Source organism: Xenopus laevis, chromosome 7L (genome assembly GCF_017654675.1).
Source record: "Xenopus laevis strain J_2021 chromosome 7L, Xenopus_laevis_v10.1, whole genome shotgun sequence".
Lineage (NCBI taxonomy): Eukaryota > Metazoa > Chordata > Amphibia > Anura > Pipidae > Xenopus > Xenopus laevis.
Genome location: NC_054383.1, coordinates 79,979,135 through 79,993,253, shown reverse-complemented (window position 1 = coordinate 79,993,253; position 14,119 = coordinate 79,979,135). Strand labels below are relative to the sequence as shown.

The 14,119-nt window shown below is 37.3% G+C and overlaps 1 protein-coding gene across 1 annotated transcript in view; it reads left to right on the top strand.

Annotated features, from left to right (window-relative positions):
• Positions 1–14,119, top strand: part of tecta.1.L (tectorin alpha, gene 1 L homeolog) — a 55,921-nt gene that overhangs the window by 9,928 nt on the left and 31,874 nt on the right. Inside the window, exons 8-11 of the mRNA XM_018225761.2 lie at positions 1,022–1,434; positions 2,636–3,206; positions 8,618–9,210; positions 10,570–11,143. Coding sequence (XP_018081250.1) covers positions 1,022–1,434; positions 2,636–3,206; positions 8,618–9,210; positions 10,570–11,143 — 2,151 coding nt within the window. The remainder of the gene's footprint in view (positions 1–1,021; positions 1,435–2,635; positions 3,207–8,617; positions 9,211–10,569; positions 11,144–14,119) is intronic.

The window sequence follows — 14,119 nt, the reverse complement described above, 5'->3', positions numbered from 1 at the left end:
AGGTTTTGGTGTTTTAAAATATTTAGCTATTTTATATTTCACTTAAAATTACATTTCAATGGCAGACCAGATTAGCGTCTCTAACAATGCTTAGTGTTGTTAATCTTTGTAAAAATTACCGGTGACTTGCCACATACGCTGAATTTCCTACACTCCAACACACTAAAGTGGGTCAGAACTGTCACTTATGATGGGTTGACATGGATTCCTATCATTGACAGGAGAGTGTATAATATCCCCACTGCATTTTTTTTTTGGTTACACATATCATCACATATTCCTTTCTCACTTGCTACTGCTGCACAATGAGTGATGAGTGCTCTATCCAAAGTAAGCCCTTCCATTGATATTTTGATCCATTTAGATTCATAGAAAGCTAGATGGCTATAGGACTTCTAAGTGACTATGACTGGCTAAGAATGTTTTCTACAGGTCCACACCCTATACACATCACAATGAGTGAATAGAGAAACAATAACTACATTTAAGCTTTGTGGTATTAGGACCATGCCTTCAGTGAAAGAAAATGTAACTTTCCGATATATATATTTATTAAAAATGTCAATAATTTTAAATGTAATTGTAAATTAAATTGTAATTGTCTGTCAATTTCTATTCCCTTCTCAGTTTGCCTGAATACAGAACCAATGTTTTAGAAATCAGCTCTCTTTTTGACAAGACTCCAAGTCCCACAATGCTTTACACAATTCTGCTATTCTTCTTCTTAGATCTGTTAACCACAGAACATACAAAGCATTGTGGGAAATGAAGTCTAGGCTGGGAGAGAGCTGATTACTAATGTTTTAATGGCATGAGTAGGCAGGAAAAGCAGAAGATTGAAAAGTGATACACAGAAACAGTAGCTTTTCAGAATCAATTTATCATTTAACTTTTTTCCTTTGGGTAGACCTAGCCTTTAAAAGGAAATCCTTTCCGAAATGATTGAACTTTTGCTCTTATGATATATAGATGAGAACTCGTATTGCTAGACCATTAAAAGATTGTCTTATTTTGCTATCAGGGAACTTTCTGCGTCAAGGAGAACTGTTCTGGGAAAGTGGAAATTGCTCCATGCGATGTCGATGTTTGGATAACAATAATGAGATTGCCTGTCAAGAGTCAATCTGTGGCCCATATGAAGTCTGTGAACCCAAGGATAAATTCTACCAGTGTCTCCCTGTAGAGAGCAGCACTTGTGTAGTCTTTGGAGATCCTCACTACCACACATTTGATGGACTCCTGTTCCACTTTCAGGGCTCATGTTCTTACCTCCTAGCTAGGCAATGCTGGCCTAGCAATCATCTCCCATTCTTTAGTGTGGAAGCCAAGAATGAGAACCGTGGAGGCTCATCAGTTTCATGGCTGAAAGACATTTCCCTGGAGGTCTATTCATACAATATTGTTATTCCAAAGAACAGTTTTGGGAAAGTAAAGGTAAGAATTAGCAGATGACATAGTGGACATAAAAGAAAGCATGTAAAAGTAGCTGCAGTGATCTTGACAACTTATATAACGGCTGGTATATAGTTTATGTTTGCAAAATAACCATTTATCAATGGTGTCTGCAATATAAATAGAGAGAGACTTTCCAGAACTAGTTGGCACCCATTGAGGTGTTGGGAGCAATGCCCATACAATATTAACATTTCTGTATTATCTTGCTTTGGGATCCTTTGGCTACCAGGGTTTTCACAGTACTATCTAAAAGAAAATGATTATTTAAAAGTATACTTATCTTAGACATACCTTGCATTGCTTTGTGCCTCTGGTCATGAGAACATTTTTATATTTTTTATCGTGATATCAAGGACTGTGCTCTTAAATCAGATAAATGATTCACATACTGTACTTGTCAGTTAAAAGCTCCATTTAGTATCTATTAGCATGTTTGGCAGAGGTCCAGTAATTATCTCCTCCAAAAGGGATTTCGTTACACCCTGAAACTTAAGGGTTCATTGGGGAGGACAAATAGAAGAGAAACAGAAAAGTAGGTTAAATTCTAACAAAACCTTTCAGTTGAGGTTTAGCAGAAACAGACAAAGAGCCCTTCTTAAAAAAATCATATTGTTTATTCACCAAATGCTCTTAGAAACATTACACTCTAACCAATTATTTCAAAGACACAATGCAGGGCAAGAATCTTAAGTGATTCTCCAATGGAGTCTACAGATATAACGCTGGTATTTCAGAAATAAGACTGCGTCTGAATCCAAAGAATGGATTAGCGATTTAACATATGAATTGCAATAATTACATTTACTCAGAAGGAGAAAGTATAGCATCAATTTGCCTTTTTCACAGTACTAAACCTATTCCTAATAATTTATTTACCCTGCTATACAATTTCTCCCTGAAGGGAATAATACAAATCTATTTCACTCTATTGCTTTATAGCTAACTAAGAGCTGTTATAAAGCAATTTGCAATTCCATGATTAACTTTTTATTTGTCTGCCCTGAATACTAAGGTGAATGCTGACGTCTTGGCGCAAAAAATAACCCACAGTTCTACTGCAAATTGTAACAATTCCCAGTCAACATATATACCTAAATATTGCATTCACAAAAGAATCTGTTGTTGACATGGATTCTGAATATTAAAAGTTTAAAATTCTCTTTTTCTATCTATATTACAGGTAAATAACTTGATATTTTCCCTCCCAGTAAGTCTAGAATTTGGTGCCATTAAAATTTATCAAAGTGGCTTATCAACTGCAGTAGAAACAGACTTTGGCCTTCTGGTGATGTACGATGGACAACATTATGCTTCTATATCAGTACCAGGAACCTATATTAACTCTACTTGTGGAATGTGTGGGAACTATAACAAAAATCCAACAGATGACACTCTTCGATCTGATGGGAGACCGGCTGTGTCAGTAGTAGATTTAGGGGAGAGCTGGAGAGTTTACCACCCAGACTGGAGATGCTCTCCTGGCTGTTTAGATAACTGCAGTTTGTGTGATGCAACAACAGAATCACTTTACTTTTCTTCAGAATACTGTGGTTTTATAAATATGACAGGAAGCCCTCTCTGGGAATGTGGTTCTGTGGTGGACCCTATGGCATTTGTTCATAGTTGTGTTTATGATCTTTGCGGCTCTGGTGACAATGGAACCAGTCTTTGTCAATCGATCCAAGCTTATGCCCTTGTGTGCCAAGCTTTAGGAATTCCTGTAAGTGACTGGAGGACACAGACTGGCTGTGGTAAGTCACATGACATTTGCAACTTCTTATTTGCATATCTTGAACTGTCTTACATGCTCATAAGACTTTTTTTCTGTTCCTTCTAAAACTACCCCATAAACCATCTAAAATTTCCAACGTAATGAAATCTCAGGGAAACAAACTATAATTATGAAACAAAACCAGCCAATGGGGTTTATTTCATGTTTACATGACTTTCAAGTAGAATTAAGGTATGATCTGTTATCCAGAAAACCCCAGGTCCCGAGCATTCTGGATAACAGGTCACATCCCATAGTATTATGGATACTTTAGTTAGCGCAATGTGACCATTAATTAAGTACTTTATTCGATCTTTATTATTGGTTTAACTGATTACCTTTTGACCCAACTTAAATGGGTTACTCAGAACTCAAAGTCTTATTTGGCCAGGGGTTCCCTTTCTGCTTATGAGAGATCCATGGCGAAATATGCAGTGGGATGGGCTTCAGCCATTCCCCTTGTCTAATAATACTTCACTGGCAAATGAATACAGTGATCAAGTACATTGAACAAACAATAATTAGCGATATGTTATATAATTTTCATTTATATTTTGATTTTTTACCTAACCTTTTGTAAGGCCATATTGTTGCTTATCATAGGGCAAGTAGCAATCTACAGAGAAATGTATTTAAGCTTCTATTTAAATAACCACCAGTGATTCACTGGTTTAAGCACTAGTTTCTATGATGGGGAAATTTGCATGTTCAAATGGATGATTACAGGCAACAATTTAAACAAAAACACACACTTCTACGGGATGACATTATTTGAAGTTAACCAAGAGTACCTTTTTTTTATATAGTAGACCTTTTTATTGTTTTCTGTTAACAGGGAAGGGGTACAGAAGACAAAAAGGGGGGAAGAGGGAGGGGTACAGTGGTATCCAGATAACACATCAAGATTCATATTCCATTGACCGTTTAGACAAAGAGTACCTATTTTTTATCGAACTTTACCATTTACAGCAGTTTAAGATAACAAAATGTGTGTCAAATAAAATCAACCACTGCTAAATTCTAATTGTTTTACTCATTCTATTCTAAACCTTTAATCAGAGATGTGTTTTTCCCAGCACCACAAATAGCAAACACTTTTCTTCTTAGCCAAGCAATTTTTTTCAATGTGTTTTTTGAGGGAACATATCCCTAAATGTTAATTATTATTTTCTTTAAATTCTCTGCACTAACTTTACTGGTTGTATAACCAGAAACTAATTATAATATATAATTAGTACTTGCCCTGCATGTTGACCTTTTTGTAACTACTAACTACACAATTATTTATAGACAGTTGGCATTTGACAACTTGTCATATATAACATTTGGGTTTGAATGGGGTTATGTAATAAAAGTTTGCCCAGGAGCAATAACTCATAGCAACCAATCACCAGGTAGCATTTACTGGTCACCTGTTTAAAAGCAAACTTCTAGGCAAACTACGTGTCTTTTATTAATGTGATACCATTTATAGGTTATTCTTTAAAAACTAGACGCATTTTGTATATCAATCTGCAAATAATTTTATAATGAAAAATAATTTACAAAGATTTCTGTGTAATATTCAAATAATTATATGATTCGAAACAGGTGCAAATTAAAATTAATTTCTCTCTTTCTCTACTGTTAGTTGTAAATTGTCCAAATGAAAACATAAAAACATAAAAAGTGCAAAGGAAAAAATTAAACATTTTGGATATATATATTTTATATACACAGGTATTTTTCGGAAACTTGTTATCCAAAAGACTTTGAATTATGGGAAGGCAATCTCCCATAGACTCCATATCAATGAAATCCTTAAAAATGTTTAAAACAGATGCAGAACAATCCTATAAGGTTCAGTTCTGGAGTGTGTGTGTGTGTGTGTGTGTGTGTGTGTGTGTGTGTGTGTGTGTGTGTGTGTGTGTGTGTGTGTGTGTGTGTGTGTGTGTGTGTGTGTGTGTGTGTGTGTGTGTGTGTGTGTGTGTGTGTGTGTGTGTGTGTGTGTGTGTGTGTGTGTGTGTGTGTGTGTGTGTGTGTGTGTGTGTGTGTGTGTGTGTGTGTGTGTGTGTGTTTGTTTTCTGGATAAGGAATCTTTCTGTCATTTGGATCTTTATACCTTAAGTCTACTAGAAAATTATGTAAACAATAATTAAACCCAATAGGCTAGATTTGCTTCCGATAAGGATTACAGTAATGATATCTTAGTTTGGCTCAAGTTCAATGTATTGTTTTATTATTATAGAGAAAAGGTAAATCATTTGTAAAAATTTGAATACATAGAGTCTATGGGAGATGGCCTTTTAACAATACTGATTAATAAAAGTGATATAATATAACAAATATCACGGCCCATTTGTATTTTGTGCTCCATTCTGTAATTTAAATCCATTTAAATACAGTGGTGTGAAAAACTATTTGCCCCCTTCCTGATTTCTTATTCTTTTGCATGTTTGTCACACAAAATGTTTCTGATCATCAAACACATTTAATTATTAGTCAAAGATAACACAAGTAAACACAAAATGCAGTTTTTAAATGAGTGTTTTAAATGGGTTTTTATTATTTAGGGAGAAAAGAAATCTAAACCTGTGTGAAAAAGTAATTGCCCCCTGAACCTAATAACTGGTTGGGCCACCCTTAGCAGCAATAACTGCAATCAAGCGTTTGCGATAACTTGCAACGAGTCTTTTACAGCGCTCTGGAGGAATTTTGGCCCACTCATCTTTGCAGAATTGTTGTAATTCAGCTTTATTTGAGGGTTTTCTAGCATGAACCGCCTTTTTAAGGTCATGCCACAACATCTCAATAGGATTCAGGTCAGGACTTTGACTAGGCCACTCCAAAGTCTTCATTTTGTTTTTCTTCAGCCATTCAGAGGTGGATTTGCTGGTGTGTTTTGGGTCATTGTCCTGCTGCAGCACCCAAGATCGCTTCAGCTTGAGTTGACGAACAGATGGCCGGACATTCTCCTTCAGGATTTTTTGGTAGACAGTAGAATTCATGGTTCCATCTATCACAGCAAGTCTTCCAGGTCCTGAAGCAGCAAAACAACCCCAGACCATCACACTACCACCACCATATTTTACTGTTGGTATGATGTTCTTTTTCTGAAATGCTGTGTTACTTTTACGCCAGATGTAACGGGACGTGCACCTTCCAAAAAGTTCAACTTTGTCTCGTCGGTACACAAGGTATTTTCCCAAAAGTCTTGGCAATCATTGAGATGTTTTTTAGCAAAATTGAGATGAGCCTTAATGTTCTTTTTGCTTAAAAGTGGTTTGCGCCTTGGAAATCTGCCATGCAGGCCGTTTTTGCCCAGTCTCTTTCTTATGGTGGAGTCGTGAACACTGACCTTAATTGAGGCAAGTGAGGCCTGCAGTTCTTTAGATGTTGTCCTGGGGTCTTTTGTGGCCTCTCGGATGAGTTGTCTCTGCGCTCTTGGGGTCATTTTGGTCGGCCGGCCACTCCTGGGAAGGTTCACCACTGTTCCATGTTTTTGCCATTTGTGGATAATGGCTCTCACTGTGGTTCGCTGGAGTCCCAAAGCTTTAGAAATGGCTTTATAACCTTTGAAATTGAACTCAGGTGTGATAAACCACAGTTAAGTTAATTTTTTAACAAGGGGGGCAATCACTTTTTCACACAGGCCCATGTAGATTTGGAGTTTTATTTCTCCCTTAATAACGTAAACCTTCATTTAAAAACTGCATTTTGTGTTCAATTATGTTATCTTTGACTAATAGTTAACGGTTTTTGATGAGCAGAAACATTTAAGTGTGACAAACATGCAAAAGAATAAGAAATCAGGAAGGGGGCAAATAGTTTTTCACACCACTGTAAATAAATTAAATAAATAATTTTATCACTAGCTCAAATATCTATTTAAGCTCAAGATCAGGAGAAAATGATTAGCACATCTTTAGAATCTTGGAGGAACCTGTTTTATTTAATCCTCGGACATTTAATTTGGCCTGCTCTTGTGGTATCATCATGCCTGGTCTGAGAATATCTTTGGGGCCTTTAAAAAGAAGGTTATGAATGCCTATCTAGTCTGGGAAGGCATTCAAAACGATCACCAAACAATCATACATCAATCATTCCACTGTCTGGAAGATCATCTTCAAGTGGAGCTAGGTTGTCCCGCAGGTTTAGCCGAAGAACAGAATGCAAGATTCTTATATAAATCTCTAAGAACCCCATAATTTCATCACTGGACCTAAAAGTAGCTCTCGCTACCACTGATGTCTTAGAAAGAGGCTGCACGCATTAGACCTACATGGAAGGTGTACCTGGTGAAAACTGTCCAGAAAGAATATTTGGACTTTAAAGTTTGCCCAGGAACACCTAGCAAAGAGCAGATTGCAATATGCTCTGGACAGACTGTCAAAGATAGAGTTATTTGGCCATAGTTTTAGAAGACATGATTGGTGAAAACCAGAAACAGCAATTTGCCAGTAGAACCTGATACCAGCTGTAAAGTTTCAGGGCTACTTTCCTAGATCAGGGACTGGGCAGTGCACAATTATAGAGTCAAAGTAGGAATTTGGCGATGAACATAAACATTCTAGTAAATACACAAAGGAATAGCTGAAGAAAAAAAGAAATTGGCTGTGTAAAGCCCATTGATATGCTTGGGGTGTTTGAAATGGACTGTGCATGTAAGAAACCCATTTTTTTTGCATAGCTGGAGAAATGATGACAATCTTCTCACACTTGATGTCAGAGACTAACAGACAGTTTCAAAAAATGCTTGCTTGAAGTTGTGCTGCCAAAGATGGGCAATACCAGGTACAGGGGCGATCCTGGCCCTTCCACCGCCTGAGGCAGCAGCAGTTGCTGCTGCCCCCCTCCCCCAGAAATTCACTCTTAAAGTACCAGGAGCAGCATTTTTGCTGCCCCTGATATCTAGTGGGGCGCTGCCGCCTGAGGCGACAGCCTCAACTCGCCTTATTGGCGAAGCACCCCTGACCAGGTATTAGAACGACAGGTGTGCTGTACTTACTACAGACAGCATATCTTTTAATTTTTTGTTCAACAAATAATCATCACCTTTTCTTTTTATACTGTTTAAATTAAGATCAAGTATTTATATGTCCACATTTGTTAAAAAAGAAGGAAACTTTGCACGGAGTATACTTACTTGTTCGCATGACTATATAGAATTCCATCAGAGGTTGCAGAACAAGGTGACCATCAAATGCTGCCTGATGACTGGTTGCTATGGGCTTCTGCTCCTGGGCAAACTTAGAGCCTTTAGTTATATAACTCCATAAATGTTTTAAGTATATTATACAGCATATTAATATATACAGCATATTATTAAATAGTATATTAGCTCTTAATTCGCTATAATGAGAATGTCAATATTTGTAATATTTTTATTTTAATTTTTTAATCTTTTCCCAGCCTCAGCAGTGCAGTGCCCTGAATTCAGCCATTATTCAGTTTGTACCAGCAGTTGTCCTGCTACTTGTGCTGACATCATAGCACCCTTATATTGCAGCAGCCCCTGCACTGAGGGTTGTGAGTGTGATGAAGGTTATGTACTCAGTGCTGATGCATGTGTCCCAGTAAGCAAATGTGGCTGTGAAATGGATGGAAAATACTACATGGTTGGAGATTCCTTCTGGACCAGTGCAGATTGCACTGTTCAGTGTTGGTGTGAAGAAGGTGGGGATGTGTCATGCTTCAATAACACTTGCCGTGATGGGGAGATATGCTCCATAGAGAATGGATACCAAGGCTGCTACCCTAGAAGAGAGAGTGTGTGTCTAGTGAGTCAGAACCAAGTGATACATACTTTTGACTCAGTAACTTTTCCTTTCCCTCTGGATTATTCTTACACATTGTTGAAGACATGCCCAGAAAAGGCTGAGTTTTTAGAGATTGTCATCAGCAAAAAGAAACCAGATTCCAGTCCCACCTGGCTGAGGCCTCTCAGGATACAGGTTGCCAAGCAAGACATTAGGATTGGAGGTGGCAGTAATTCTGAAATTAAGGTAAGTCTCTTTACCCTTACCCTTAAACATTGTTCTTGCTGGATCGTTTTAGTAGTAAGAAATAAGCAAATATTGCAAAAATGCTCTATTTTGAACATTTAAAAAAACAGGAAGATTCTATTCCATGGAAATGAACATTCTTCTGTGTAGTAGGGCAAGTATAATTGGGTCAATTATACTATTATAAGGATAATGCCATAAAAGTAGATTTGGGGATTTTTCAATAGGGTTTCTACTAAAATCTGGAAATTCTGCATCACAAACTAAACACTTTCTATAATGTTAAACATCTTGGTGTTTCTTAAAGTATTGTCAAGGTGTGGTGGCTCATTTACCTTTAAATATAAAATATGGTATATGATATACCCTACTGTATTTGTGATTGTAAGAATGAGTTTTGGATAATTTATTTGCTTATTTTTTTTAAATAATATTTGATGGGGTTACACCATTCAAAAAGTTTCCTGACATTCCCTTTATAGTATGAATATTAGGTACGCTTTATATTAGATCTGGTGATACAAAGGAACTTCACCAAAAGACTAGTGGTTTATGGTCTGATATAACATAGACTGGACCAAATTAACCAGTAAAGGTAGAAGACATCCAACAAGATACAGCCCCAGAATTTTATTCACAACCCCTACAGGCTTAGAGAAAGAAGATAAAAATATATATAGAATACGCATTTATGAATTTTATTTAGCCTTAATGACGTAGAATCATGTCTCCATGTGAAAAGATACCTTAATTGTGTTTTGTTTTGTAGCTCTCCAGGAGCTCTTGAGGAGGTACACAACAGTATGGGGCAGATTTATCTAAGGTCGAAGTGAATATTCGAATTAAAGAACTTCAAATTTCGAAGTAATTTTTGGGTACTTCGACCATCGAATAGGCCGAATTCAACTTTGATTCATTCGAATTGAAAATACTTCAGAAATTCGACCATTCGAAAATCGAAGTTCTGTCTCTTTAAAAAAACTTCGACTTCGACACTTCACCACCTTAAACCTGCTGAATTGTTATGTTAGTCTATGGGGACCTCCTAGAACCTATAGCCAGTATCGTATGATTCGAAGTATGATCGAAGTACGATTGTACGATCTTAAAAATCCTTCGGCTTCGAATGTCGGACTACTCTATTCGATGGTCGAATTTCGAAGTTTTTTTCACTTCAAAATTCGACTCTTGATAAATCTGCCCCTAAATGTAACACCTAGTGAAATTTAAAATCTGCCAAAATTCCAATGAGCAAGAATAGATATAGCTTTAACTTAAAGTATCTCCAATATTTGCAACTATGAAACACAATGATGCTCATACAAAATATTATGCCTGATTTCCTATACATTTTTCCAGATCAATGGATTTGAAGTTGAGCTCCCATATTACCTGCCATCGGGGGAACTTGAAATCTACCGCAACAGAAATGGGACCGTAATTGAGTCTGAGAGCTATGTTAAGATCCAGTATTCAGACCAAGGTCTAATCCATGTAACCCTTTCAACTTTTTATCATAACTGCACTGGAGGACTCTGTGGCTATTTTAATGGGAATCCAGAAGATGAATTTTGTTTCCCGAATGGAAAATGTACAGACAATGTGGCCAATTTCCTAGAGAGCTGGACAACTTTTGATGAAATGTGCAATGGAGAATGTGGGGATTTACTGAAAGCTTGCAATAATGACTCTGAACTTCTAAAGTATTATAAGAGCAGGTCCAAATGTGGAATTATTAATGACCCAACTAATAGTTCCTTTCTGGACTGCCACGCTGTAGTTAATGTGTCTGCTTACTACAGAACATGCCTCTTCCGCGCGTGCCAAAGTGGTGGAAACCAGACTGAGCTATGTGACTCGGTCAGCCGTTATGCCATGGCCTGCCAAAATGCTGCAGTTGATGTCGGTCAATGGAGGAGCAAAAATTTCTGCCGTAAGTTAATATTTGCCTTTTTCCATAATATTAAGTATTAACTTCAGAAAGTTAATATAAGGAATTGAGGATCATATTGCAGAGACACTCGCATTACTGTCTACAGATAATATTATGGTCCATTATTTTTTTTTCATTGTAAACAACAAATTCCCTACATTTTCACTATGACTATACGTGTATAGAAGCCATATGCAAATTATTACATAGTTTCAGCCATCAAAAGTCTATGGAAGTCCACCAGCACTGTCTGTTTTACAAGCCGATATTTATTTTACAGTAATGATCGCATGTCACTAGCTACTTGAAACATATGCCATTGTAGTAGCTGTATAATCAATATGCCCCTTGTGCAGGTATGGGACCTATTATCCAGATGCTTGTGACCAGGGTTTTTTTTTAGATAATGGAACTTTCCATAATTTGGATCTCCACCCAAAATAATGTAAACATTAAATAGACCCAATAGCATTGATTTGCCATCAATATGGATTTTATACAGTTACCACTTAGTAATAAGTTACCATTTTATTTGACAGAGAAAAAGTTTTTTTTAAATAAAAATTTGAATTATTTGCCTTCTGGACTGGGGGATCCGATACCTGTACTATAGCCTAAGGTTTTTACTGGCCTCACATGCAGGGAACATGTGGACATTGGTTTAATGTGTGCTACAACAAGTACATATAGGGGCAGATTTACTAAAATTCTAATTTTGGAAACCTCGAATGTGCCCTTATTTAAGAGAAGATTTGAAACTTGAAATCTCAATCACTTGAAATCACATTCAACCATTTATTTTTAATGATTTTGCCAAATTTTGAATTGATCTTAAAAACCCATATTGAAAAATAGCCTAATTTGAAATATACAACTCCCGATGACTTCTTCATGAATTAGTCAGATTTTAGATGTGAAATTTTGTACTTCAAATGTAAGAAATTGTAAAAATTTGAGTTGTAAAAACTGCCGGCACTTCTTTGTAAAAACTGCGCAGCACTTCTGGGTTTCACGCGCCGCCGTGATGATGTCATTGTGTCTTGGTGCAAAATTCAAAGGTATTTAAAGGGGCTTTGCATGGAAACTCATTGCCCATTGTTAGGTCTAATTTGATTAGTTCCTGGCTGTTTATTCCTTATGAATTCTACTTGTGTATTCTGATTTTGACCCTTGCCTGCCTGACTATTCTACACTCTCCAATCCTGATCCTAGCCTGTCTGACTATCCTGTGAACGCTGCCTGTAATGACCCGGCCTGTCTGACCACGCTATTCCTTTTGATCCTTCTGAGTTGTGTGGCCTTCCGTCCTAAATCCTTGGTAAACAATTGTGCCCCTTTGCTCCTCCAGAACTCTTGCTTGGCTCTGGCCTGGCTGCATCTGAGTAGCTGAGGGCTCCTACCGAGGCCAAAGGCAGCTGCTACAGGCGGAAGCAGAGCCGAGACCATGGAGCCAAGCACTTGTTCTGGATTTAGGCTGCCATGGACCAGTTATGCTTGCATTTAGCAGTAGAACCAGTCCATATAGTAAACCATGGTTCATTTCATGCTAAAGTTGCTGCAGAGAAATCAGTAGCCAGGAAGTGAGCACCTTGAATATGTTTTAATGCTGGGTGCAAGTGATTAAGCTGTGATAGAATGTATACCGCATATACAGTAACCTGATCTGCACACTGATCTTACCAAAAATCTTTATATATATTTCTGCAATAATTGTAGCCAGTGGTGCATTCTGTTTCTCCATTCAGTTTTAACCTCACTTGACAATGGAAAAAATTTCTTCTTAATTCCGTTTATATTCCAGTTTCGGAGCGGTGTCATAATGTATCTCTGTGTGGGATGATATAACAGAAAAGTTATCTCTGTTTAATAACTCCCCATCAGACACAGCTATTTTTAAGTGTCTAATTAAATCACAAAATGTGTTTAGTTGTTGATGGCCATCAAGAATAGAAGAACAAGAACAAAGACATACTCTGAATACACTCTTAGAATACTAGACACATATTCATTTCAGATTTATTTAATTTCTTTATATTGTTAAAAAAACTGTGTATATAACATTACAAGTTGGTTTGGATGGTTAATCCCTGCTTCTTCTTCAGTAATTAAAGGAGAACTGAACCCCCCCCCCAATAAGAAAAGCATCTACCTGCTACCCTAGATAGTCCCCCCTCTCTGTTTCCCTCCACATATTTGATTACCCCTAAAAGTGCCCCTAACACAGTCCTCACATATTGGTGCAGAGTAAGCGCAGCAGAGCTCATGGGCGTTATCTTTCGGCTCTTCAGTATTTTTCCTTAAGTGCACATCGTATTGGCACATGCGCAATTGGTGGGGGGAAGCAGGGAGGGGGGACCATCTAGGGTAGTATGTAGGGGCTTTTCTTATTGGGGGGTTTAGTTATCCCTTATGCATATGGTTAACTTTTACATATAATTTATTTCAAAGAACTTACATGTCCGTGTCCCAGACTTCCACCTTAATTGGGCATACTCTTGCTTAAACTGGCACTTCCACAACTGGGCACTGCTCCAGTTGTATCATACTTCCAATACCACAAAAGTTAGGAAAGTGTCCGGCAAGCATTCGATTAAAATTCAAAAAACTTTATTTCCAAGCTAAAACAACAAGCAAGTATCATTAGTGAAAAATACTTCCTGGACTATGACATGTGCAGTCACATGACACGTTCCATGCCTCATTCGGGCACTTCATCTTTTGAATATATCATTCATGTCATAGATAAAATGTGGTGCGAGGATGAAATGTAGATGGAATAAGGGAAAAAAAGTTATTAGAAAGCAGTAGTAGCATGCTAAATAGCATATAAAATCGTAATGTATTACCCTCTCTTTCAAACTTTGCCTTTAATCGAGCAGAGTGAACTCAGCAGGTACTAAAACAAAATCAGCTTCAGTTGATGCCCGAATCCATACTAATTACCCCTTTTAGAAACCATGAGATGTCTCTTTTCAG